Consider the following 25838-nt stretch of genomic DNA (forward strand, 5'->3'; position numbering starts at 1 on the left):
TGGATAGTTAGGATCCAGCATTCAATTCTTAGAGCATCCAGCTCTGTGCCTGCCCCTTGTTTTCCTCCCTTAGTGTTGGCCTTAGCTCCAACTTGAAAATGAGAAGGATCATTTTGTTTAAGGAAGTTAAAAATCCTCCTTCCACTCATCTCAAGGAACAGGAAAACTTGATTGAATGGTTCAGCCCAGCAATTTTGATCTTAAAAGTAATCTTGAGTCAAGCTCTATCCTTGGAGGGCTTGCCTGGAGGACTGGAGAAAAAGTAGAATTGTGAGGGTTACAATCGATTAAAGGAAGGTGCCTGCAATTTTCCGTTATGGAACTAAAGTACTACCCATGATAAAAGTAATGACAATTACAGTGGTACAATTACAATTAGATATTATTCATTTATCACTTACTGTGTGGCTTTCCCTGTACAAAGCACTTGGCAGGCACTAACTCTTCCCTTCCTTTCTGCAGCCCTGTGACATGGGTTCTTATTAAATTCATTCTACAGATGAGGGAACAGGCTTCTAATGGTGAAATAATAGGTCATACAGGGGGGTTAAAATCCAGGACTCCATAATTTAACCACTGCCCATAAGGTCATTGGATTAAGATGAGTCTTGTTTTACCATTAACTTCTTCTCTGACAATAGACAAGACATCTCAAGGACTCATTTTCCAATGTCTCCAAACGAGGAATTAAATCGAATCCACAGAATGTGGATGAATCCAATTGCTCAGGATTGTTTTGAGTCTCGATGGGGAATATGGAAAGTTCTGGAAAGCACTGGACATCAGGCAAATGTGAACACAGTTCCACCGTGTGCCCGCATCAGACATAAACACATCCAGTCTGGAAACCACCTTTGGCCAACATGGTTTCCTTTATCATCCTTGAGCCACACAATCCTCTTTCTTTCCCACAAAAATCTCTCTCTTTGTTTTTTTCCTTTTGGGTTAGCTCCCTGGCCAGGGTTAAACTCAGGCCATTGAGGTGACAGTGCTGAGGCTTAACCCCTAGGCCACCAGGGAGGCCCTCCCATAAAAATCTTACTTCAAGATGGTAATCTCCTTAACCCCGAGAACTGTTGCTTTAAACCTAACTTCTTACAACAAGAATTTACCAAGATGTGGAATGGTGTTTGTAATATTCTTAAAGCACTCTGTCAGCCCAGTAAGATAAGTCATTTTTTAAAACCTACTTTACATGAATATGAAAAAAACTAAAGCCTCCCAATGTCACTATTTGACATGAGATCTGAAAATGGCTCAGAACTTCTTGCCACAGAAATCAGCCGGAGATTGGCTTTAAAACTCTGCTCTAAGGAACATGACAAAATGATATAACCAGATGTGACATTTCAATTTCACAATCATGTACCATGCAGGTGGCCATTTCTGCTTTCTGAGAACTGATATGTATTCATCTGTAGAGAAGGCACTTACAGTAGTGATGTACAGTAAAGGATGATTCCTTTGGCCTGATTTTCTCACGACTGCGCCATTCAGCACATTAACAATTATGTTACTTCTAAAGACATTCAGATTCTCATTTCACCAAATGTGTGTAATCTTATTTAGCATGCTTTGTAGAAAAGGACATTTTTTTAAAGTAGCCACGGATGAGCGTGGCTCCAATCTGTCTGAAATTGCTCACAACAGCTTGCTCATGTATAGAAATCAGTTCTGGTAATCTCTGATTTACGATATGCATTGATCCTGGACATTTTTTAAGCTTCTTTTTCTCCTTGTCACCTTCCATGTGCAACAGGGATCAATGGCAGCACAGGGAGATGTTTAGTTGCTCTAGTATCATAGACCCATGGCAGATCTTCCTTAACTCCAAACTTATTTTGAAGGCAAATAAAAACCCTTTATGATCATCAAATGAGCTGAAAAGTCTGGGGGCTCTAGGGCTTCATTTCTGTGTTTTCAGAAGAAATGAGGTAGTAGCTGTTCGGGAGTATGATTAATGTGGTATCCACCTCCACCCCTCTGCCTTTGCAGCATGCTGCCTGTCAGGACCTCAGGCTCCCTTGCTGGTGTACAAAGCTTGGGCCTGCATTTGGAAAAACCTGGAGTCAAACTCTCTGTGCTCTGATTAGTAGTGATGTGACCTGGGAGAGTTTAGAAGCTTCTCTGAGCCTCCTTTTCCTCATCTCTAGAAGTGAATGACAATATAAGCAAGGGCTGTTGTACTAAATCAGCTCTGCACAGTAAGAACCCAATTAATACCAGCCTAGATCATTGTCATTATTATCAACACTGATGCTATCCTGGTCACCTTCCTGCACACTGATCTTATTTATGAGTGATGTGTAATGTCAGGGCCTAGAACACCATAGAGAAAGATGGGAAATTTTCAACTTTGGGGTGTGCACTAGTTTAGACAGGCACCTAACTTCCATAAACTGCTGGAAAGACTTCATGTCACCATAACATGGTACCTTTGTTGTCTTAGATTAGACATTTATTGACTTGGAGAGCCCAAATTACAGAATAACCAAAAGAAGGACAAAGAACAGATGGTAACAAGAACCGAGTTGCCTAAGTCACAACCAGTAGGCATCTTTCACAATAAATAGGATTGCTTTAAAACTAGTAGTATTATTCTGAACATAGGAAAAATACATTTCCAGTATGTTAAATTTTTCTTAAGCACGAACCATCTTCTTGAAATCTTGTTCACGTGGTAGATTTGCTTAAACCTGCTCTTCACAATTAAGGGTGGGGTACAGAGCCCACCCTCCTGCTCACCTTGGCCTTGGCACGGAGCCATTTGAACTGATTAGCTTTGCCATTCATAGCTGCAAGGGCATCGTGCTGATCCTGCACATTCATTCTGCCTCTGTGACTCTTAGGACTCATGCTCATTTTTAAATTAACTTTTATCTGCTAAGTAATGAGCACATCAGCTTTTTAATATCACAGAAGTTTCATCTAGGAACCTTTCCTTTTTTATTACTAGAATTATCTCCTACTCCCCGCCCCTTCCTCCACGATGTAATAAAACAAAACCTACCCAATGTAGTACACAACTCGGGATTTCATTATATCCTGCTTGATGGGAAAGACTATTTACACAGAGATGAGTAGCATGCCCTCAAGATTATCTCTTATGAGGAAAATGTAGTTTTCTATAGCAAAATAGATCTTTTTTTACTTTAGGGGATCTAGCTGGGTCAACTTCTCTCTGGAAGTCAGGACATTTCCTGGGACTTTACAATTCTGTGAGTGTCCATATATATGCCTATGGGTTTACACATACATAGCAATGTCCTGGTTGTATTGTCTGCAATCACCAGGCCCAAGTTAGGGGACTCTGCTAAAGAGATTTTATTTTATTTTTTTTAAAGATTTATTTATGCATACAAGAACGAGGGTACAGGGCAGAGGTGCAGGGGGTAAGAGGATTCACCAGAGACAGAGGGGGGAGCAGAACACACAGACTGACTGAAATACATTGCTGAGGGGAGCAGCAGGTGAGACATGAGAAGTCTACCGCACCATGTGGGTTGCTCCCTGGAGGGCGGGGATCGAACTCATGCTGCAGAAGCTGCAGATAGCTTCATAGTGCCGTGCTTAATCCCCTGTGCCACCAGGGAGGCCCGCTAAAGATATTTTAAAGCCATAAGACAATAAGATCCAATTTGATGGGAAAAAAAAAAAAACATGTGCCCAAAGGTTTGAAGGAAAAAATGACACCTGCTCTTCTTTCCCTCAGAAAACATATGAAAGTGCTACAAATCTGAGTTTCTTTCCAGTCTCTTCAAACTTAACCACCTCGTTCTCCAAAAAAGGAATTTCTTTCTTTATTTTATTCACATAGATCCTAAAAGAATTTTGAAAAACTGTGCATCTACTATGAGGTTGACATCTAATTTTGTTTTTACAAACTTTAAAACTGACTCTTGAGAGCACTGATCTAGGAGAGGAGGAGGGAGAAGGGTTGGTGGAGGGCAGGAAAGGAGGTTGGGGGAGGGGCGCACAATGGACTGTGGGTGGTGGAGAACATCAACCACACCTGAGGGGAAATCCTGTTTTGTGAAAAAACAAACAAGGATGTAAAATAACGGTATGTCAGTAAAAATAAAAAAAATTGTTTTTATTATAAGTTCAAATAGTTGCAAAGAATACGATTTCTGGCATATTGTAAGTATTGATATTTGAAAATACACCTATTGTGCTAATTATTTAAATGCATGCAACTGAATAGTTATTTGATACTTTCAATTATCCATTGAAAAATTAGTGAACAAGTTCCTCTTTAACTGTTGGAAACTTTACTTGTTACTTTCTTTCTCTTCAAACTTGTATTTCCATTACTCTTTCCTTACAGAAATATAGACTAATATATTTTTTTATACTGGAAAGAATTTTACCTATCACCCTATTACATCTCTTTGCAGAAAAATGCATATAAATTTAAATTATTTTTAATTATCCATGATGTTAATGCTTTAAATATCAAAAATTCATTTTGGGTTAAGTGACCACTGCAAATACTGATGCACAATTGTTGCAAAAAACATAAATACATTATAAATTTTAGTAAATAATTATTCAATTTAAAACAGACTTTTTATTAGAAATGCATGGGGCTGTTTTCCTTCAACTTGTTTGTATATATACATATATATATATATTTCTGGGGATAAATATTTACTTCTAGTATGGGACATGTTTCATTACTAATTCTCTTCCCAATTTGTGTTTTATAGATATGTTGAGGAGATTGCTTGCATAAAAAGAGCAGATAAGAATCGATGGTCATGTCATTAATTTCTTGAATTCCTTCTGAGTTATATGGCTCAGATCACACAGTGATCTGTCATCAAAAATAATTCTTTAATGACCTATCAGTTGACAAGTACATTAGGGCCTTCAATTTTATTGAAAGATAAAACTTGGAAAGCTCTTTAGATACAAAAGAGCACATTACCCAGGCTTTAGAATAATCTACTTTTTGTCAACACCAACACCGGCACATTGTTCAAATAATCCTTTTTTTAACACCTCAAATGTTCTGCATCCTAGCAATGTATGATGTAGTAATATTTGGGTTGGAAAAGAAGGATGACTTTCTTTTACAAAACGGGAGTATGTGATTGAGAAAGAACAAGATATGGTTAGATGCAGGGTATTCTCAGAAGATAAATTTTAGACAAATATACATGTGAAGGTTGAGAAATTTATTTTCCTCAAATTATTCATGTTCATGTACCCCTTTGAAAATTTTTGTGTTCTTCTAGTGTATGTTTGTCTCTCTCTAGCTCTGCTGGATTATGTTGCTTTAACCCATTATACAACCATTATACAATGAAAAAGAAAATGGGGGAGAGCTGGGGAAGTGGGCAGAGAGAGAATGGAAGAGAAAGAGAAATTTTCAGAGATGAACTTCATCTTCAGACTCAACATATTTATCAGACTCAACAGTCTGATTTAAACTAAGGGAATAATGCGCCTCAAATGAGCACAAGTCACATTGTCTCAATAACCAGTGAGAAAAATGGTTGACTAATTTCATGACTCCATAACACTGGAGTTATAAATAAATCTTTCCTTGATCTCATGAGATTTCCAACCATTTATTCAGAGGAGTTTCTAGCAAGTTTTGTGATATTTCTCTAACACAGGGCACAGAAGAATGACAGACACCATGTTTTTGTTTTGAGATCCAAGAGATCTAGATGAAAAAGAATATGATCTCTTTTAAAGCATCTGCCCTGAGGGCATGGGTAACTCCAAAGCCCTTCAAGAATTGTAAAAGGGAGTTAGAAGGTACAGAGAAAGTTATTTCAAAAAGCAAGCAACTTACAATTAGTGGACCCCGGTTGTTTTCCCGATACTTGTTCTGGAAAAAAATATAAACGACAGTGGCTGCCAAGGAGTAGAGGAAGGCGAAGACAGCAACAGTGACGAAGAACTCTGCTGATGAAGAGGAGTCACCGATCAGGGCCAGCTTCTGTCGCTCCTTTCCCTCACAGGTAGGCACCTCAAACGTCACCTGGTGCAACCTAAAACGCCAGATTTAAGGAGACACTCTTTAAAGTTTTATGGAGACAAAACTAGATGTCATGTGTCTACATGTATTAAAGCAGTGAGGTGATTCAGAAGCTTTATGGCATGCCCTTGTGAGAAGTTCATTGACAAAATTACAGAGATGATAGCTGATATGGGGAAGTACAGATTGAGTTAAACATCACTCCACTGAGTTTCACAACCACTATTCTCCAGACAGAGGAGCAGGGAAGGGGAAAGAATCCTGGAATGATGGTAATTTAGACTACGATGGTCTCCTGTTTAAAGTCTGCAGGGCTTTCGGCTGTTTCCTTTTCCTAAATCACTCTGCCCCCTGACATTTCCCATGACAGGCTGCTCAGCATTCAGGTGTCAGCTTAAATGTCATCTCCTGTGAGAACCTTTTCCTGATCATTGATCTAAAATATTTTGTTTCCCTTAAGCATTCCTATTTCATCACTCTGCTTGATGTTATTCATAGAATTCATCCCCAGCCACACTCTCTTGGTTAAGTATTCAATGACTTGTTTTTGTTTTTTTGTTTTTTTTTCCCAGTCTCTTTTGCTTCATCAGTGACTGTGGAAATCTTCATTTTCTTCTCTGTACATCCCAAGTGTCAAATACTTGTTGGGTATTCGGTAACTAGGACTTGGACATCTGAAGGAACATACTCGATTCTGTAAGATGACTGATTGATACTAATTTGCTTGAGCTGCCAGAACTTTTGTTTTAGAGAGTAAGTCCTATAATGACAGATCGAGCTATTACTTAATAGAGAAAAGAAGTGGGGGATATACTTTCTGCTCAGTTAATGACATCTACAGAAGATTGTGTTTCAGCCAGTACTGCATATCATGTTGTGAACTTGGTGGAAACCATATTTTAATAAAGAAGCCAAAATTCTACTTCTTCAGGAAAGACTAAATTATGCCTTAAGTACCAGGGGAGGCATTCTGAAATAGACATGAATGAAAGTTAGTGATATCAATAAAATACAACTGTATGCTTAGGAAGCACTTTTCTTACTAAGTAAAACTTCATTTCTTTGAAACAAATTTGTCATGTACATTGTCTTACAACTTTGGTAATTACAATAATGATAAAATAATAGCAATAGCAACTAAAATTTTGGAGCATTTCTTGTGTGTAAGATATTGTTTTATACATATTGTGTAATCCCTGTGACAACCTTATAATGTAGGCCTGTTAATTCCCACCCCCATTTACAGATGAGGAAACAGATTTAGAAAGGTTAAGTAATTTGTCTTAAGTCACCTAGCTACTAATAAATGCTAGGCCAGGAATTTAAGTTTGTGTCTGACTCTAGATCTTTATTTTAGAACTTCTACTAAATTAGCCTGTTCCTGTTAAATAACTAGAATATTAATGAGGATGAATGTTTGTGAAATGAAGTTCATGGACCACTAGCACCAGAATCACTAGGAGTCTTGTTAGTAACATACATTCCAAGACCTTGTCCCAGACCTACAGATTCAAAATATCTAGGGCAGTAACCTACTTGAGAGTCAGAGCAGGAAAGTCCATTTCCCCTAAGTTCCTTATTTTTCAGTAACATATTCTGGTTTTTTACACGTGATTTAAGAGAGAACTATTGACATAGTCCACTTGACTTTTTTTTCTGCATATACCAAAATTCCTTCTGTTTCTTATCAAACAGTAAAGTGTACAACTATAGTAAAATTCAGAAAAATAGAAACATTCATTCATCATATTCTCTTGAAGAGATATTAAAATATTTCTCAATAGTTTGGTTTGTGGGGATGCTGACAATAAAACAGATTGCAAAAGTATTCATGCCCATTATTTGGATACAGATGATTTTCAGATAATGTACATTTTTATGCATTATTTTATAATATGTGATTCATTCAGAAAATTATAGACAAGCAACACCAGAGTTCACACAAAGGCTACATGCTGGGGACAGAATGGGGAACAGAGGAGAAAAGGGATGGGCTTGCCCATGTTATATATCAAGTTTAGAGGGTTTTCTGAGAAGAGTCCTGAGCTAATCTGAGGGTAACGTGATAAAGTTAAGGGTCCCTATTGAGTGATTTTAAAGCTACAGCTTGACTGTGTGGAGATTTCTGGACCTACTAAACATAGAGCTTCCATATGATCCAGCAATTCCACTCCTAGGTATTTACCCAAAGGACACAGAAACATCAATTCCAAAGAACACCTGCACCCCCCTGTTTATAGCAGCACTGTTTACAATAGCTAAGCTTTGGAAACAACCCAAATGCCCAAAAATAGATGACTGGATCAAGAAGATGTGGTACATATATACCATGGAATATTACTCAGCATTCAAAAAAGATAAACACATGCAATTTGCTGCAACATGGATGGCGCTGGAAGGGATCATGCTCAGCGAAATAAGCCAAAAAGAAAAAGAAAAATACCGGATGGTCTCACTCATAGCAGGAATCTAGAAAACTTAAATAAGGGACCAGGAAAATGAATAACTATAAGAAAGTGAAAATCAAAATCAACAAAAAACTATGAACCAGAGACACTTTTAGGGGGGCGGGGGCGGGAGGGGAGGGATTGGGGTCAGAATGGGGGGCTGCAATTGTATGGGGAATATAACAATAAAATTTATAAAAAAAAAATAAAGCTACAGCTTGAAAAATTATTAGAGATTATCTAGAAGTAAAGGAAGAAAACACAATGAAACATGAATACCCACTAGGAGGGGTATAATAACCAGTCTTGGTGAGGTTACATTGTGGTAACAAGTTGAGATTGCAATTACAAGCTCCAATTAGAAACACTGGAAATTTTGTACATTGCTAGTTGGGAATGTAAAATGATACAACCACTCTGGAAAACAGTCTTGTCAGTTCTTCGAATAGCTAATCATAGATCCATCGTGCTCCAGGAAGTCCACCCCTAAATACATACTGAAGAGAAATGATGACATGTTTCTTCTCCCAAACCTGAGCAAGAATGTTTATAGCAGTGTTATTCATAACAGCCCACAGTGGAAACAACAGGGATGTCTATCAACTGATGAATGATAAATCAAAGGTGGTAAAGCCTTCTGATGGAATATTATTTGTCAACAAGAAGGCACCAATACTTGCAACAACATGGATGAACTTTGAAAACATGTAAGTGAAAGAAATCAGTCACAAAGGACTACACATCATGTCACTCCACTCTGATGAAATGTCCTGCATTTGCAAATCAATGGAGACAAACAATAGATTAGTATTTGCCTAGGGCTGGGTGGGTATGGGAGAATTGTGGATGATGGTAAGGGGTACAGGTTTCTTTTTGGGTTAAAGACAATTTTCTAGAATGAATTTTGCTGATGGTGCACAACTCTGCATATACTTAAAAGCCATGAAATTGTATATTTTATTTTATTTATTTTTTTAAAGATTTATTTATTTTTATACAAGAACTGGGGTACAGGCCAGATGTGGGGGAGGGTGAGAGGATTCACCAGAGACAGAGCAGAGAATAGAACAGGCAGACCAACTGAAATACACTGCTGAGGGGAGCAGCGGGCAAGACAGGAGAGGTCTGCCACGCCATGTGGGTATCTCCGTGGCCAGTGGGGATCAAACTGGCACTGCAGAGGCTGCGGACAGCTTCACAGCGCTGTGCTCAACTGCCTGCACCACCAAGGAGGCCCCTGAAATTGTATATTTTAAATGAATGCATTGCATGGTATGTGAAACAAACCTGTTAAAAGATAGGAGAGAGGAGATACCAAGACCCTGCATGGGCAGGATGCACAGTACACGGGGGAAACAAAACATGGCTGTGGAAACTGGCATATTGTAGGACAGGTGAAGAGTCAGGATGTGAGGGAGAAGTGGTCAGACCCCCACTGCAGGTCTTACGGGCCAGCTTATAGACAAACATTGGAAAGATTTTCATATAAATTGCAACAAGTAAAGCAAAAAAAGCAGGAAGCTTCATGGCCCCTGCTGCAACTATTTAACAACTTTACACACTCAGGTACCAGGACACACCTCAGGATCAATTCTGCTTCCCACACACCAGCTCCTCAGCTAACATACACAGAATGTGTCTGCAGTCAGGGGCCAATAGGAGGGGGGCGGGATTAAATAATTGGCTTATTTCTATGTCGTCAACAGTCATTTTCTCCATTGCCAATGTGTTAATTGTGTTTATTTGTAAAGACAAGAAAAAAAATCACTAACCAAATCTGCTATGCTTATTAATACCAATGATCTATAGTTTGGTATTTGCTTTATCACTCACATGGGGGTGAAATAAGGAGAAAGAGGGCAAATGGAAGAGAAACTCTAAGTTAGTCCCTCCTTGGAAGGGAGTAGAGATCATTATTAAAGAAGAACTGATCTTCTCCAAATAGTCTGAGCATAATGACACATCACTGAACACTTTGGATGCTACATGATTTATATATATATTTATATATATGGATGAACTATATATATACATATATATACACATACATATATATTTATATGTATGAAGCAAAAAGCAAAAATATTCTTTAAAGCAATAGTTACATACATATGTATAAATACATGTGTTATTTTTGAGGGAGAGACTTCATAGTCAGCATGTGTTTAGCATCTGTTCAGTAAACGCTGGAAAAAACTGTATGGATAGAGAGTATGTGTCAGTGGTCAGAGTCTGGAAGCTGACGGCCACCTCTGATCCTGTGAAGAACTAGTCAGGGAGCAACTGCTGAGCCTACAAAGGGAACAAATCCAATTTGTTGATTTCAACTGTATAATTTCCTTCTTGGCTGGCCTGACTCAATCAAGGGGTAACTGAATTTCATTGAGTTTTATTGCACGGTGTCAATCAACAATAATCGTCCGTGTTATATATATATATATATATATATATATATATATTTTTTTTTTGTAACAATATTTAAACCCAACCTTTTAAACATTTCACTGTTGTTTCACTTAAACTGAAGGAACTGCTGGGTTCACATTTTCTAGTTCTGTTTGTAGGCCCTAGGAAAATACTAAGCAAATGGTCTTGCTTTATTAAGAAAAACATGTATGATAATAATCACCAAAACTGAGGCTTGGAGTGGAGAGTGAGTGCACCTGTGGCCATAGAGCTAGTGGATGGCAGGGATAAGTCTGGAATGAAAGGTGCCGGGGCAGGGTGGGGAAGTGAGTGGATTCACCAGAGACAGAGTGGGGGGCAGAACAAGCAGATCTACTGAAACACACTGCTGAGGGAAGCAGCGGGTGAGACAGGAGAGGTCTGTTGCACCATGTGGGTTGCTCCCTGGCTGGGGATTGAACTCAGGCCTTAGCAATGATAGTGCAGAGATTTAACCCCTAAGCCACCAGGGAGGCCCCTGGAATGAAAGGCATTTAAGGAGGATCTTCCACTAGTAACTACTGCACATTTCTGTCTCTCTGGTTTAAAAATTACAGCATCCTTAGATTTCCAGGTGAATGCTTGCATAAAAATGACCAAGTCAGCTTTCCCAGGCCAAATAATCTAATGGTACACCGATAGCTTATAATGAATGTGATTCTAAACCAACATTCATTCTGCTTCCATCTGGAAGTATGTGTACACAAGTGACAAGCAATCGCAGAGTTCAATCCCTACAGCTCATCCAAGAGGAAGCCATTAAAAGCTTCTTAGTTTCCAAATTTTGTCGGGGGTTATTCTAACATTTGCCTCAGAAGCAAGTATCAGGAGGCAAATGAGCCTGTTATATGGTGTACTGAAATGGAGATCATCGCAGGTGTGTGGTTCTTTAAAGGATAGCATGGATTTCTGTAGGTAGCATGTGCCCTGGTGTGCATCTGGTATTAAGAATTTTGAAATTATTAACAGTGTCTTTCACCAGGAGTAGAAGAAAATAGAACTAAAGTTCCTAACACTATGTCTGGGGGTGGCTTGGTCCAAGATAGTAACGACACATCCCATGGGTGGCGATGCCCAGAAGCAAATGTGAGACGCATTAAGGGAGTAGAAGGACAAGATGCTGTCACTGAATTTCTGTAACTGGAATTAAAGTGGTGGAGAGGAGACCAGAGGGCAACAGGCTATTGTGGTGCTGAGCACGTCTTTCTTTACCTGATAATATTCTATAGGCCCTGTTTCGATCTTTTTTACCAGTTGAAAGAGACATTAATCCTCTTGCTCCATTTTTTCTCTTTTTCTCAGTATGAAATGTTGGCCTTTGTCTGTTTTCAAATTGATTTTTCTCTTACTAGTCATACGTGTGTGCTTTTATAAGAATGCGTGTGTGTAAACTTACACCCTCAGTCTGTGTGACTCACGACACAGATTGCTACAAAATCCTGAGAGCCTTACTTTTTCCACCTTCCCCTTTTACTGACACGGAAGTTGGTGCTTAGTATCAAAATCAGCGCAGCAGACCTCTGCTGAAATGCCCGCTGCTCCCCTCAGCAGTGTATTTCAGTAAATCTGCTTGTTCTGCATCCCCCTCTGTCTGTCTCTGGTGAATCTTCTCACTCCTCCACACCTCTGGCCTACAGATATGGAAGCTGGAGGTCCTCGCATACGGCGAACACATTAGTGCTACAATTTTACACAGCACAATTTTACACAGCACAAAGAAGAGGCAACTTAGATTGCCAGGCTTTCTGATACCCAGCTCTCTGTTACTTTCACTTATGGTCCAAATTCCATTTGTAGATTTCTCAGATCACTGGATTCTTCATGAGATCAAGCCCTTTATTCTTTCAGGAGGGGTTTATTGAGACCTGTGTGCCATCATTCATACTAACATGGAAAGGCAATGAGTAAGGAAGAATAGGAATGGAGATTACCTAAGAGATCAGAGAGGACCAGTCCTCTTCTGTCACCTTCCCTGGCTTTCTTACTGAACCCGAGCAAGGCATTTGGCAATGCTATTTATGATAAAATAATGATTTTACCTCTACTTCTATGATGCCAATCACCAATTAAGATTGATTACATGCAGACTGGGCCAAGCAACATGCAAAATGCTTTTACATATTATCTCAGTTAAACTTGCAATCTTGGTGAAGTGGGAACTATTATTCTTGCTGTAGGGCTGAGGAAAGATGAAAAGATGATCGAATGGCTTGTTGAAGTGAGGCCTTGTAAGACAGTCTATCTCAGTTAAGAGTAAAAAGATCTTAAAGCTCTCAGATGAAAATAAATATAATGCTATTAATTGTTTCTATCATATATTAGCTGACTGTAATCACATATTAACTGCCTCCTTACATCATGGCTGGGCTTTCTGATGGCTTACTTGCAGCCAGTTCTCTCTCTTGCCCTTTTAGTCATTTTTCAGCAGAAGAATGGACATGAGATGAACATAAGAGGACTGTGACTGTTTCACTCTTTGGTTCAGGGATGATTTCAAACCAGTCCTAAAGACTCATACATTAACAGAGCAAAGTTCATTTAATGCCACCAGCATCTCATAAAGTATGTTTTCACACAATGGTCAAAACTCAGAGAGAGCCTGATTTAGGGTGTACTGGGGTAGAAAAGCAGGAGACAGGCACAAGGGAGAGCTGAGAGAAGGCTCCAGCAATTGGACTAAGGTTTGCTAAAGTTGGAAACAAGTCTGAACTTACAAAGGAGAATAAGGAAAGTTTGTCTGAGAGGCAGGAGTCAGTATACCTGGGATGCTGCTGCTAACATAAAAGCTCATGACAGCATCAAAACGAGCAGATTTTTTAACAATCTTGTTCAGAAACATCTTTCCAGGGATACCGCGGGGCATTCTAACGATGCTGTGTGTCCCCAGGAAGGGCACTGGACATTGTATTAACAACAGCACTCCTGTGTTCGTCCTATGCGAGGACCTCCAGCTTCCATATCTGCAGGTTAATGGCATTGTTTTGACAGCCAGAATCATTTTTTCTAGACATTTTACTCCTGACCTTGGTTGAATCAAAACTCATTTCATCTCCAAGGCTTGCAACAACAGCACGTATTCACTAAAAAGATTTTCTTAAAAAAAAAAATACTAAACTGAATGAAAGACAAAATGTTGTATGGATGTTTTCAAACACAGTATGGGCATTTATCCCTGATGTGATTATGTGTTAAGTGTATAAAAGTTAATTGTCTGCAGAGGAAGAACTTTCAATGACATTGTATGCTTTCTACTTTACCATTAGAAAAGAAAATATTTTTTAAGGTGAGTGATAATAAATATTGTGTAGAAGGATCTGAATTAGACATTGGAAAAAGCAATCAAGGTTACTATGAACAATACTCTGTTCTACATAATTCATTTTTTTTTTGCACATATGAGAAATGACTGGAAAATGGCTGCCCCTCCCACGGCCCCCCCCCCCAGCATGCAGCTTTCCCCTCCATGACAGATATTTAACTCAGACAGACATTTAAACAATTTATTGCAAGTGTATTATTCCAAGAAAGATCTTTTCAAATTTTACACCCCTCTCTTTCACATACACATTTACAGTTAGGTTCATACACATTTCAAAATAAGAAGGTGGACTCTGGGTGATTAATAAGGGTCACTGGAGGCTGGGAATGGCCTGGAGGGGAGCTACTGAGAGAAGGAAAATTCTATAAAACTCATATAGTGGCTTGCAAAGAGGCACTGCTGTTCTCATTAAGCTATGATTTATTAATTTTAGTTTCTTCAAATAGGATTTGAGTCATAGAGAACTCAGACTATCTCCAAGTAGTCAAATTAAAATAGATATGAGGTCGTTATCTAGATATTTCAGGGAACCTCCTCTTCTCTGTTCTTGTTTGTCTTCTCTGAACTGGGGTACTGTATGCAAATGAATTATGAAGCAAAAGCAGTGTCAGAGGTTTTTTTTTTAAACCCGAATATCCAGATACCTGCCTATCTGTCCTTTTCATTTGGTTAGAATAGAAAATGTTTCATGAATAAACAAGTTAGAGAATTTGACTAAAATATATTTGTAACATTTAAAAACACATTCATTGTATGGAATACATAATAGAAATTTGTTTGAGGCGAACTTTTGTTTAGAATTGAAGTCAAATTTGATTAATTCAGTCAAAATATGATACTCATAAAAATTCAATCAATATAGAAATGTCTAAAGGAAGAAAATGTAAGGTTCCCTGTAATTTCATTCCCAGTAGTAACAACTTCAAAAAATGAAAATCAAATGGGACTTTAAAGTGCCACTGATGACCTAATAGAATGGTAATACATATGTTTAGACAGTCATATAATATAGGTAGAGAGTATATGGGCTATCATATAATGCAGAGTATTATGTGTAGTTACATCGTATAGTTTGCATTGCATAGTAATTTTCTAACTGGTCCTTCACTGTCTGATATTTCAATTATTTCCAATCTTTCAACTATTAAACTATCAATGCTGTTGGATATTTTATGATAACCTACTTTCGGTACATTTCTAGGAATAAAGGTATGTCATTGGTCAGGGTTCCCCAGGGAGACAGAAATAATAGGATAACATATTTTAAGTAATTTAAGGAATTCATTTTAAGGAATTTGCAAGTCTGAAATGCATAAGGCGAGTCAGTTGACTGGAGATTTAGGTAAGAGTTGCTGTTTCAGTTTTGAGTATAATACCAATTTTTTTAATGTTGCAGTCTGAAGGCAAAATTCCTGAAGGAAACCTCAGGCTTTTCTCATCAGCTCTTTAACTGGTCGAATGAGGTCCATTCACATTGTCGAGGGTTAATTTGCTTTACTTAAAGTCAACTGATAGTAAATGTCAATCATATCTTTAAAAAATACCTTCATAGCAACATCTGGATCCATGTATCTGTTCTCCATAATCAACAACTGTCAACTCATGACCAGTCCTCTCTCATTTCTTCCCCCTCCATAATGGATTATTTTGAAATGAATTCCAGTACTTCATAATTTCACCATATATATTGAGCATGTATAACAAAATCTAGAATGCTTAAAAAGCTTAATCATAGCACTATTAAATTCATACCTAAAAATAACAGTAACTCCTTATATCCTTAATTATCTACTCTGTTCAAATTTCCATCATCAATAATCACATTTTATAAAGTTGATTTATTTGAATCAGGACTAAAAGAAGTTAATGCATTGCATTTGATATAGACTCTTTCCCTTTTATCCCTTTTTACCCCCTTTCCCCGCCCCCTCTCCAATTTACAATGACTATATGAAAAGAATCAGGTCCTGGAGAATCTCATCACTCTCAGAAACTCGTGCCACTCGGGGCAACACAGATGGAGCTGGGAGGGATTATGCCAAGTGAAATGAATCAGGAGAAAGATAACTATTGGATGGATGGTGTCACTTATATGTAGAAAAAAGAGAAACCAAAGAAAGGTTCAGACAACAACACACTTTAAAACTAACCCTTGACAGAGCTGAGGCATCTGGAGGGGCAAGGGGAGACGTGAGAAAGAAGGAGGGAGAGAGCACAATGGACTGTAGTGGTGGCCATGGTGCTTTGGTGGTGAAAGCAATATGGTGACTACACCTGAAGGGGGTGGTCCTACACTTGCAAAATACTAACAACAGTGTAAACCAACGATATTTCAACAAAAAAATAAATAAACCAAAACCTTCAAATTCAAAGATAAGGCCAGTGCCTTAGGTTTATACCCAGTTCTAGATGGGAGATGAGATAGGGAGGCATGACAGCAAGAGCAGTGACTCCAAATGTTTTAGATTTCTTGGATCAATACAATTTCCAGCAGAAATTTTGGGACATAGGGAGCTACCAATTTTTTAAATTCAGTCAGGTTAAGAGATTCCAAACAAAAAGTAAAATTAAGAGCAATAATTATCATTTATTATTATCAAATTTCATAAAACAAAACATTAACAATTCAAAATGAGACCGAGTCATTTCAAATGGAATAGTTTCCAGATTCTAAACTGAAGAATAAAATCTGGGAACTAATAAAAGTGAGGGGACTTAGATTTTTGCATCTATACCAAATTTCTTTGTGACCTTAAGTAAGTACTTTTTCTGGGTTCCAGTATTCTCAAATTTAATTTAAAATGAGGGACTGGTAGGAGCATTCTTAGGAGGCCCATGAACAGCCTCATTTACCTTCATAATTAATAAATTATTCATTTCTGAGTTACCTTACATAACTTATTCAAGTCTCAATAGGTTTACTAACTCCAAAAAGGTTTATATTTATTAAACTTGATCATTTTGGTGACCTAATGCTAAAGTAGAAATAAAAGTTGGGTTCTAAAGCTTTTGTTCAAATCATTAGGGAGCCAAATTTTATGAAACATGGAGAAAAACCAGGGACAATCCTTTCCCCTACCCATTTACTTCATATACTCTTCTACCTGGGGGTAGGATAGAAAAGAATATTTGATGAGTCAATGAGATACTACTTCCAACATATGTCGGGCTTCACTGTATCGTCTGTTTGCCTCCCTTTTGGCCCATCAGAACACCACCTTTTCACTTATTTTTTCCTCTCATTGAAAGGCAATATAAAACAATTCCACCAATCATCAGCCATGTAACCTAGGACAAATCTCATGTCTTCCTGACTCAGTTTTCTCATCTGTAAAATGAAATCAATAAAAGTACCTATTCTTCATACAAAATTTTTGAGATATGGAATAGTGGCACTTTTCTATTGTCTATTTCTATTGTCTTTTCTATTGTCTAATTGTCTATTACTGTTACTATTATTAGGTGAACTGACAAGTCACTATTGTCTTTTCTATTGTCTAATTGTCTATTACAGTTACTATTATTAGGTGAACTGACAAATTCAAAATGTAAGTTAATTATTGAAGTTGATTTTAAAAATCCAAATGCTTTATAAAAGATTTCAAAGACCTAAAAAAAATGACATGTTCTATTACTATGCAGTTGTATCAAAAAGTCAGTCTACCAAGCAGTTATTTGGTCATTTTGTTGTTGTTCTTGCTTGCTTTCATTTCATTCTTTACATAATAACTGACCTTGTTGAATGTTCAAGATAGAAACCTAGCAGAACTCTTGCTTGGTAGGAAATTCAATCTATCTGCCAGATTATAATGATACAAACAGTAACTGCTTATACATATGGAACAAAATGCAATCTTCTCTAAACCACTGAAAAGCTATGGTCCTGTCAAATGGCTATGGAATTGTAAATTTCCAATTCTTCAGTTATTAATATCACCATAAATATACACAATTTTTTTTTTTGGAAAAAAATGTCTAAGACACCAGCAAATACTGTTCGTTTTAGTTAACTAGGAACAGTTTTTGTTCAACATATTTATCAGCTTGGGATGGAAAAAGTGCTCTTTATTGTCAGCAAATATAATGTCACCCATGTTTCCAGTGCTTTGTCAGCAACTAGAGAATTAATCATACTATTTTCAAGTTGCATTTGGAACATGACATGTAAGAATTCATTTTCTGCACAGCAACCAGAAGTCTTAAAAACATAAATCAGATCATGTCATTCCCCTGCATAGTACTCTCTTTAATGGCTTCCCCATACATTTGGGTCCATATCCAAATCCCTTACTATGGTGAAAAAGGACTGATATCACCTGGATATTATCCACTTATTTGTCATCATGTACCCTTGTTTCTTCTCTTCCTAGAGTAGAACTCCTCCTCACCTCCTGGAAGCCTTCAAACTAGTCACCACAATGTCTATCATCAGCTTCCTCTTTTTTTTACTTAGGTGTCAGCTCAAATGACACTATCTCTAAGAAGCTTCCCTAGACTAACTAACTGAAAGGGCATGCCTCACCCTAGTTATTCTCTATCCCACTATCCCATTTTACTGCTTCTATTTAATTAATGTTATCTATTGCTCTTATCACCTAATGCCTAAAGTTATCCAGTTCATTTTCTAACCTGGGTTTTGTCTGTCTCTTACACTAGACTATAAGTAGCATGAAGGCAGTGATCTTATTTATTTCATCCACCTCTCTATTACTGAGTACCAGGTCACATCTGCTTCATAATAAATACCCAGTTCATATTTGTTAAGTGAAGAAACAAAGAAATAAGAGAGAAAGGGAGGTAAGGAGGAAGAGGGGAAGAATAGAGATAGGAAAAAAAAAAAAACAACAGAAATCAGATCCCATTAAATTCCTAGAACTGATCATGCTTCTGGAAACTAATCCTGCTTCTTATCTCACAGAATTGTAGAAGGACTCCAGGCCTGGTGGTGGGATAAAGTATAATTGGAGAAACTGTTATCATTTAGAAAATGGAAACAGCTTGCCACATACATTCTGTAATACCTTGTAGAAATGGATCCCTTCCTGCCTTTGTAAATACATGATGTGCTTCACATGCTGTGTTTCCTTCACTCTTCACCAGCGCCCTGAGTAGTACAGTTATTTTTATATCTATTCCACAGATGAGGAGACTGAGGTTAGGCATAAAGGGAGTCAACTGAATACAACTGGTCTGTCTAGAGAGATTCTTGTTGCACAGCAGGGGATTCTTTCATTGGTCTCCTTGGCACATGCTTTATGCTTCTATCCAGCAAACTGGATATTCTTCAGGATCTCACCTAAGCCAATTCTCTATATACCCACTGGGGGAAGGAATAATTTTTTCAGAATGATTGATACATGAGAACTGCTTTGTTAAAAATTAATTGCCTGAAGGATCGATTTGCCAAACCGTGAAGGAGATTTCACCCCAGTTTTGCCACAGCGCCTAAGGTTGAAGTTGCTCCTCAATTTCAAGGCCAATAAGAATGTAAAGGGGTATGTGTGTGTGTGTGTGTGTGTGTGTGTGTGTGTGTCTTGGGGCATTATAGAGGATTTAATACAATTCAGCTAATACATTGCAAATAAATTGGAAGAGACAAAACTATTTTCCAGCAAAATAACTATTTGGTAAATAAACTCATGGGAAGTGACTTTTCTCCCCATTTAGTTTTAATAGAAGTTAGCTAAAGGAAATCTTAAGGGGTCATCCCATACTGTCCCTGGAAAATAATTGTTAGAAAATGACTTGGTGTCTTTGGGGCCAGTGTCATCTTTGTCTTGTATACAGAGGTGAATGTAGTGTGGGAAATAGACTTTATTCTTCAAGACAACCAGGAAAAGGGATGAAATGGCTCCCTTCTTTAGCCATTCCAGTCTACATCACTGTGTTCTCAGGCAATCTTCCATTATGTACAACTTGGCTCCTTCCTGCTTAGCCACACCAGTCTCCTGAATGTCTTCAAATAACTCACCCAATTTGGACCAATTTTCAAAGAAAGGCGTTTTTACACAATGCTTAGCAAAAATTGGTTGGAAAGACTTCAACTTTTCTAACAAGGCCACTGACACCAACCTATTTATGGAAGGCTCAAAAAGTCTAAACAAGGCTTAAATGATATTTAATCACTGGAAATATTTCAAACCAAACAAAGAGCCTTCTATTATTTTCCTCTTGATTCACAGAACATTTAAATGGAAGAGAACAGAAGCTAAATCCAGATTCTTTCCTTGATATTTAAAAATCAAGGTCTAAACCATGTGAACATATGCTACAAATAAGTCTTGCAAGTGATTTTATAGTCAAAATTTGTGTTTAGTTTTGTAGAAATAATGTTTCTGAAAACTTTAGGTCAGAGTTCCTCAAACAGTGGCTCAGATACCCTAGGGCAGACTCTTGAGGATACATAGAGCTTCCCCTTTCCCCGGGGTCTATGAGATCAAAACTATTCTCAGTATTACATAATAGAACTATGATGGCACTTAACACTTTCACTCCCATCATTGCACAAGTCTACAGTGGAGTTTCGCAGTTACATTTTGTAGGCTGCAATCACTGTTCTGTAGGCTAATGGAAAGTGTACTTTCCATAGCATAGCATAGTCCTATACTTTATACATTTCTCAGTTTTGATTTCTAATATGGTAAACATTAATAGACAATCTGTTAATGAAAAATATGTGGTACTTAAGGATTTTTAAAGTGAAGATGGGTCTTGGGACTTGACATTGAAGAGTGGTGCTTCGGATGATGATGATTTTACTCACTCCCAATTATTTCATTTTTCTTTTGCCTGCTGTTTTTTTTTTTTTTTTTGTGTGTGTGTGTATAGAAGAACTGGGGTATAGGCCAGAGGTGCAGGGGGTGAGAAGATTCATCAGAGACAGAGTGGGGAACAGAACAGGAGAATCTACTGAAATACACTGCTGAGGGGAGCAGCGGGCAAGACAGAAGATGCCTGTTGTTCCATATGTGGGTTATCTCCCTGACTGGGGATGGAAATTGGGCCATACTCTTTTGCCTGTTTTCTTTTTATAAGTCAAGTAATAGAAGCATATATGGCTGGATTCACCATTTTACACAGGCTTTCTTTTTATTCACAGATATTTACTGAGTACCTTTCACATGCAAGTCATCCCAAAACAAGTTTTCATTGTCACCAAGCACTGTGTTTCAGCAATCTGTTTTGGCAAATGCAGAAGAAAAGGCTCTTGTCTCCTGACTGTGCAAGACATTACTTAGATATTCTCTATCCAGTTTACTGTTTATACCTGACCCAGAAAGGATGAGTCTATATCTCAGGTTTTAAACATTCCCTGTCTTTGACATTTCTCTTCTCAAGGTCTCTCAGGCTAGAGCAGGAAGAAAAAGGTCAGACTTAGATGTCCCACTGTGATGACACCCAATGTCACCACCATCCCTCCATCCTTTATCTCATACCTGAAAGGGAGTCACAGATTGAGGCCCAAAGAGGGGGTCAATTTCAACATGGGGTCAAGTATTATTTATCTTAGTTTCCACATGTAGAAGACTTCTGATACTTCTGCTTACCTGGCACCTATTTTTCCTTTTCTAAATAGTTGCTTGATTTTCAAGTTTGAACATTGGAGCTAAACCTCAATTTCCATTTTTTTTAATCCTCAGATAAAGATATAAGACAGGGATACTGGATCCTACTTCAGATAATGAAACAAATACAGAAGTAATCATGTAGAAAAAGAGAAAAAGATTCTAGTTCCGGTTTGTATTCTTAGCACCCTGCACAGTGGCTGGTAAAAAGCAGGAGCTCAAAATAATTTTTGATTCCATTGGCTTTAACCTAGCTTTTATTATTATTATTGTTTTTTGGTTTTTTTTTTTTTTACAAATGTCTGGAGTACCTCAGATAAAGCAGTAGCCCCTTTAATCTTTTAACTTGAACAAGCATCAGCTGTAGAAATACCCACTGGTTCCTCAAGTTTGATAATACTCATTTCTTTCCTCTTATATTTACATTCCTCATTTGCTACTACCTTATACCACTTCTCTACTACCTTATACCATTTCTCTAGCTTTCTATTTTCCTTCTAAGAATCCTCTTGAGAAGATAATTATTTTATTTCAGGATACTGGATTTGTTGTATGATTCAAAGGTATCCTTTTCTGAAAGTATTTTTAGCTCTGCATTTCTGTTTATCTTCCCTGAGGTCCAAAAACTTATGAAAGATATTTCACATGTTGCCAATCCATGCCAACATTTATAATCTGGATCTTGAGCCAAGGAACATAAAAAAAGTGGATTAAGAGAGTGAGTGAGAAGAGTTTTAAAAATGGAGGATTATAATTAGCAAGATTTAGTACTCAAAAGATTGGCTTCTTCAATCAAGGAAAAAATGAAGGTAAAGTTCAGATTTCCATCTGAAATCTGCTCAACTATTTCAGAAAACCTACCCACATGAAGAGTCCATGCATCTGACAGCCTGTGAAGACTCAGCGCAGTAGAAGGGAATAGTGCATTGACTAGAACAACTGATGGTCAACTCTGCATCTTTGACTGGTGAAATTTTATAAGAAGTTGTGTTAAGAAAAGCTTATATAAACAAGCTGCTTTCTTTTAAGCACAATTAAAGGGTTTTCATCTGAGAAATTTGAGATGAGATTTAGCCCTTTCTTAGTGTCAAGATTGAGTCTGAGAACTAAATAATGATGATGATGATGATGATGATGATGATAATAATAAGCTTCACAGAGTTTTTATATTAGAAGCAGTAACAATATATATTTACCGTAGAGGTCTATTCCCTGCCAGATCATATCTGATATTTTCTTTACAGTTCCTGTTATTTCAATGCCAAATATAAAGCAGATTCTTAGTATGTATTTGTTGAATGGGCAGTGTTACATGCAATATTATAGATGTCTTTCCCCATATCAAGAACCAACCAAGTACTTTTAACAATGGATATTTTCTTGAATTTTTATCCATTACCTTACAGCCACCTTGCACCCTCCTCTTTTCCCATACTTATTATACAAAGGCTCATTTCTTTTTCTGTACTTTTCCATACAATCAGTCTTAGATTATTAATAGTATATTTTCCACCACAAAGTCTTCCCTGAGGATTCTGCTTTACTTCGTGAGTGAAGTGTTGTTTAGGCCATGGCTCTTTAGCCAGGCCAACCACGTTCAAATCTCTTCCACTTACTTGCTTTGTCACCTCAGCAAACAATTTCATTGTCTGCAGAGAATGATAATAGCAGGGTTGTTGCAAAGATTAATTGATTTGAGATTTGTTAAAACCTCAGCATCATGTGTGGTGCAGAGTAAATGCTCGGTAAATGTTGACTGCTGTCATCTCTGGTGGAACAAATGGCCGTGTCCCTGTAGCAGACAGGGGTGATGCCTCGCACGATATCTCCTTGCTCACCCTGAGTTCAGGTAGTTGTTCTACATTAATAGACCTCCCTTTTTTTGTTCTCTTCTCCATCTGTGGGACTCCATTTCCCCAAGAAAGCATGCTCTGTTGTTGTAGATGCAGCATGAAGTGTGGATGAGTTCATCTTGGATGCAGCTGCTAAGCACTGGGGATGCCAGTCAGTGGGTGACAGCCCCAGCCTCCCTGCCCCCAGGTCTCAGGATTCTTGGGTGTGTTCCCCCCATTTGCTGAGAATTCCCTGAAGGCCTGAGTCTCAGTTGCCCATAGTTGTAACCTACTCATTAATGCAAAATTTATTGACTTTTCTCCCTTCCCAGTTTCAATTCCTCCACTTCATTGCTTGTGTCTCTTGGATCACCTCAGATATTAGCTGTCTGGGCTCAAGACTTTGTTTCAAGGTTAGCCTTGGGGTGGGGGCGGTAAATAAAGGCAGCTGTCAGCAGTTTCAATTGTTAAACTTATATTTATTTACTTAAGGCAGGGATTATATCGCCTGACCTTTTAACAATTGAAATATAATTGATATATAATATTGCATTCATTTAGCAGTATAACAATTATTTGATATGTGAATATATTGCAAAATGCTCACCTCAATGAGTTTAGCTAAATTCCATCAACACACAGTTACCTTTATTTTCCTTATGATGAGAACTTTTAAGATCTATTCTCTCAGCAACTTGCAAACATACAATACAGTATTGTTAACTGTAGTCACCATGCTGCACATTATATCCTCAGGACTTATTTATACTATAATGAGAAATTTATGGCCCTCTTCGCCCATTTTCCCCACCCCCCATATCTTTCGTCTCTCATCTTTCTTTCTTTCTTTCTTTTTTTGTAGCTCTGCGCTGCTTGGATACTTTGTAGATCTATACCCAATAACCATTAGCTGAATAACTGATATATTTTGAGAAAACTGAGTATTTAGATTCAAGAGAAGGAAGTCTTAAGGTATTTCTCACTACAGCTGATGAGATTAATTTTCTATTTGCACTCTTATTCAGTTCAAATTTGGGATACACATTCATGAAAGTGCTAACTTCTTTTGGAAAATTTAGTCTAGGAAATAAAACTTGTGAAAATAAGCCATAAAATAGATTCATTTATGAAAATAACTTCACACTTTGCTGGTGGGTTTTACTTTTTGAGGAATTACCCAGCTATTGAATGACTGGTACTAACCCACATAGATGCCAAAATATAAGCTACAAGCTATGGAGTTGTATATGCTTTTGTACAAACTTCAAACTCTAGAACTGAAACAGCAGATGTCCTGATGCAGAGGTGGAAATGTGAGAAAAGAGAAAAGGCCTTTGATTAAACAAATAGCTAGAACAATCTAAGACTGGTCAGATGGGATTTATTGCTTCCAAATACAGATACCTCAGCTCACATTTGTTTTGTTTATGATTTACAAACAACCTGCCCTTTCCAGAAATAATTTGGCAAGTATAGATTATATGAACAATAAAATAATGTTTAGCAAGGGGGAAATTAAAAAAGATATACTAATAGTGTGTCATATTAGTTTCGGGTAACTATTGCCTTGGATATTTTGCACAAAAACCACCTCTGAACTCAGTGGCTTAAAAATAACTACTGCCATGTATTCTTGTATTTGTGTCTATGGGCTGGTTGGGGTAGTTCTGCATTACGCATGCTCATTCTGGGCTCAGGATGAGGAGGGTAGCACATCTATTTGGAGGAGACCTTCTTTCACTGATGACAGAGGCTCAGGAAGGCAAGAAAAGCATGCTATGGCCATGAAGGCCTTATCTAGGAAATGCCATACTATCACTTCTGCCCACTTGCTACTGAGCAAAGCCAAGTAACTTGCCAAACCCAACATCAATGGGGCAGAGAAATATCCTTGGAGTCTATGTGACCATGCAAAATACCAGATTGAGAAAGAGGAAGAAAAGTGTGACCAATAAGTCTGTCTGCCACAGGGAATACAATTAATGACCTTGCTATCTGATGTTCCTTATGCCTCAGTCACACTGGCCTCCTTCAATTCACCAAAACATATTCTCAGCTTTCCACTGTTATTCTCTCTGCTTAAAATTATTTCCCCCATACCTTTTTTACTTGTATAATATAAACTCCATAAAGGCAATGGTGAATGTGTGTATTTTGCTCACTGCTGGTAGTTTCTTATATTTTGCATGCCACTAATTGCTTATGTATTTGAACTTGTGCATGGGAAAGTCTTACTGA

The 25838-nt window shown here is 37.7% G+C and overlaps 1 protein-coding gene across 2 annotated transcripts in view; it reads right to left on the bottom strand.

Moving 5' to 3' along the window:
* The window catches only part of SYNPR (synaptoporin), a gene marked incomplete at its 5' end in the record, with an annotated part of 296390 nt that overhangs the window by 38987 nt on the left and 231565 nt on the right, over nucleotides 1–25838 (bottom strand). For both annotated transcript variants that reach the window (XM_084247343.1, XM_084247344.1), the window contains one exon: nucleotides 5807–6005. In XM_084247343.1, coding sequence (XP_084103469.1) covers nucleotides 5807–6005 — 199 coding nt within the window. The remainder of the gene's footprint in view (nucleotides 1–5806; nucleotides 6006–25838) is intronic.

Source organism: Talpa europaea (assembly GCF_964194135.1).
Source record: "Talpa europaea genome assembly, chromosome: 11".
NCBI lineage: Eukaryota > Metazoa > Chordata > Mammalia > Eulipotyphla > Talpidae > Talpa > Talpa europaea.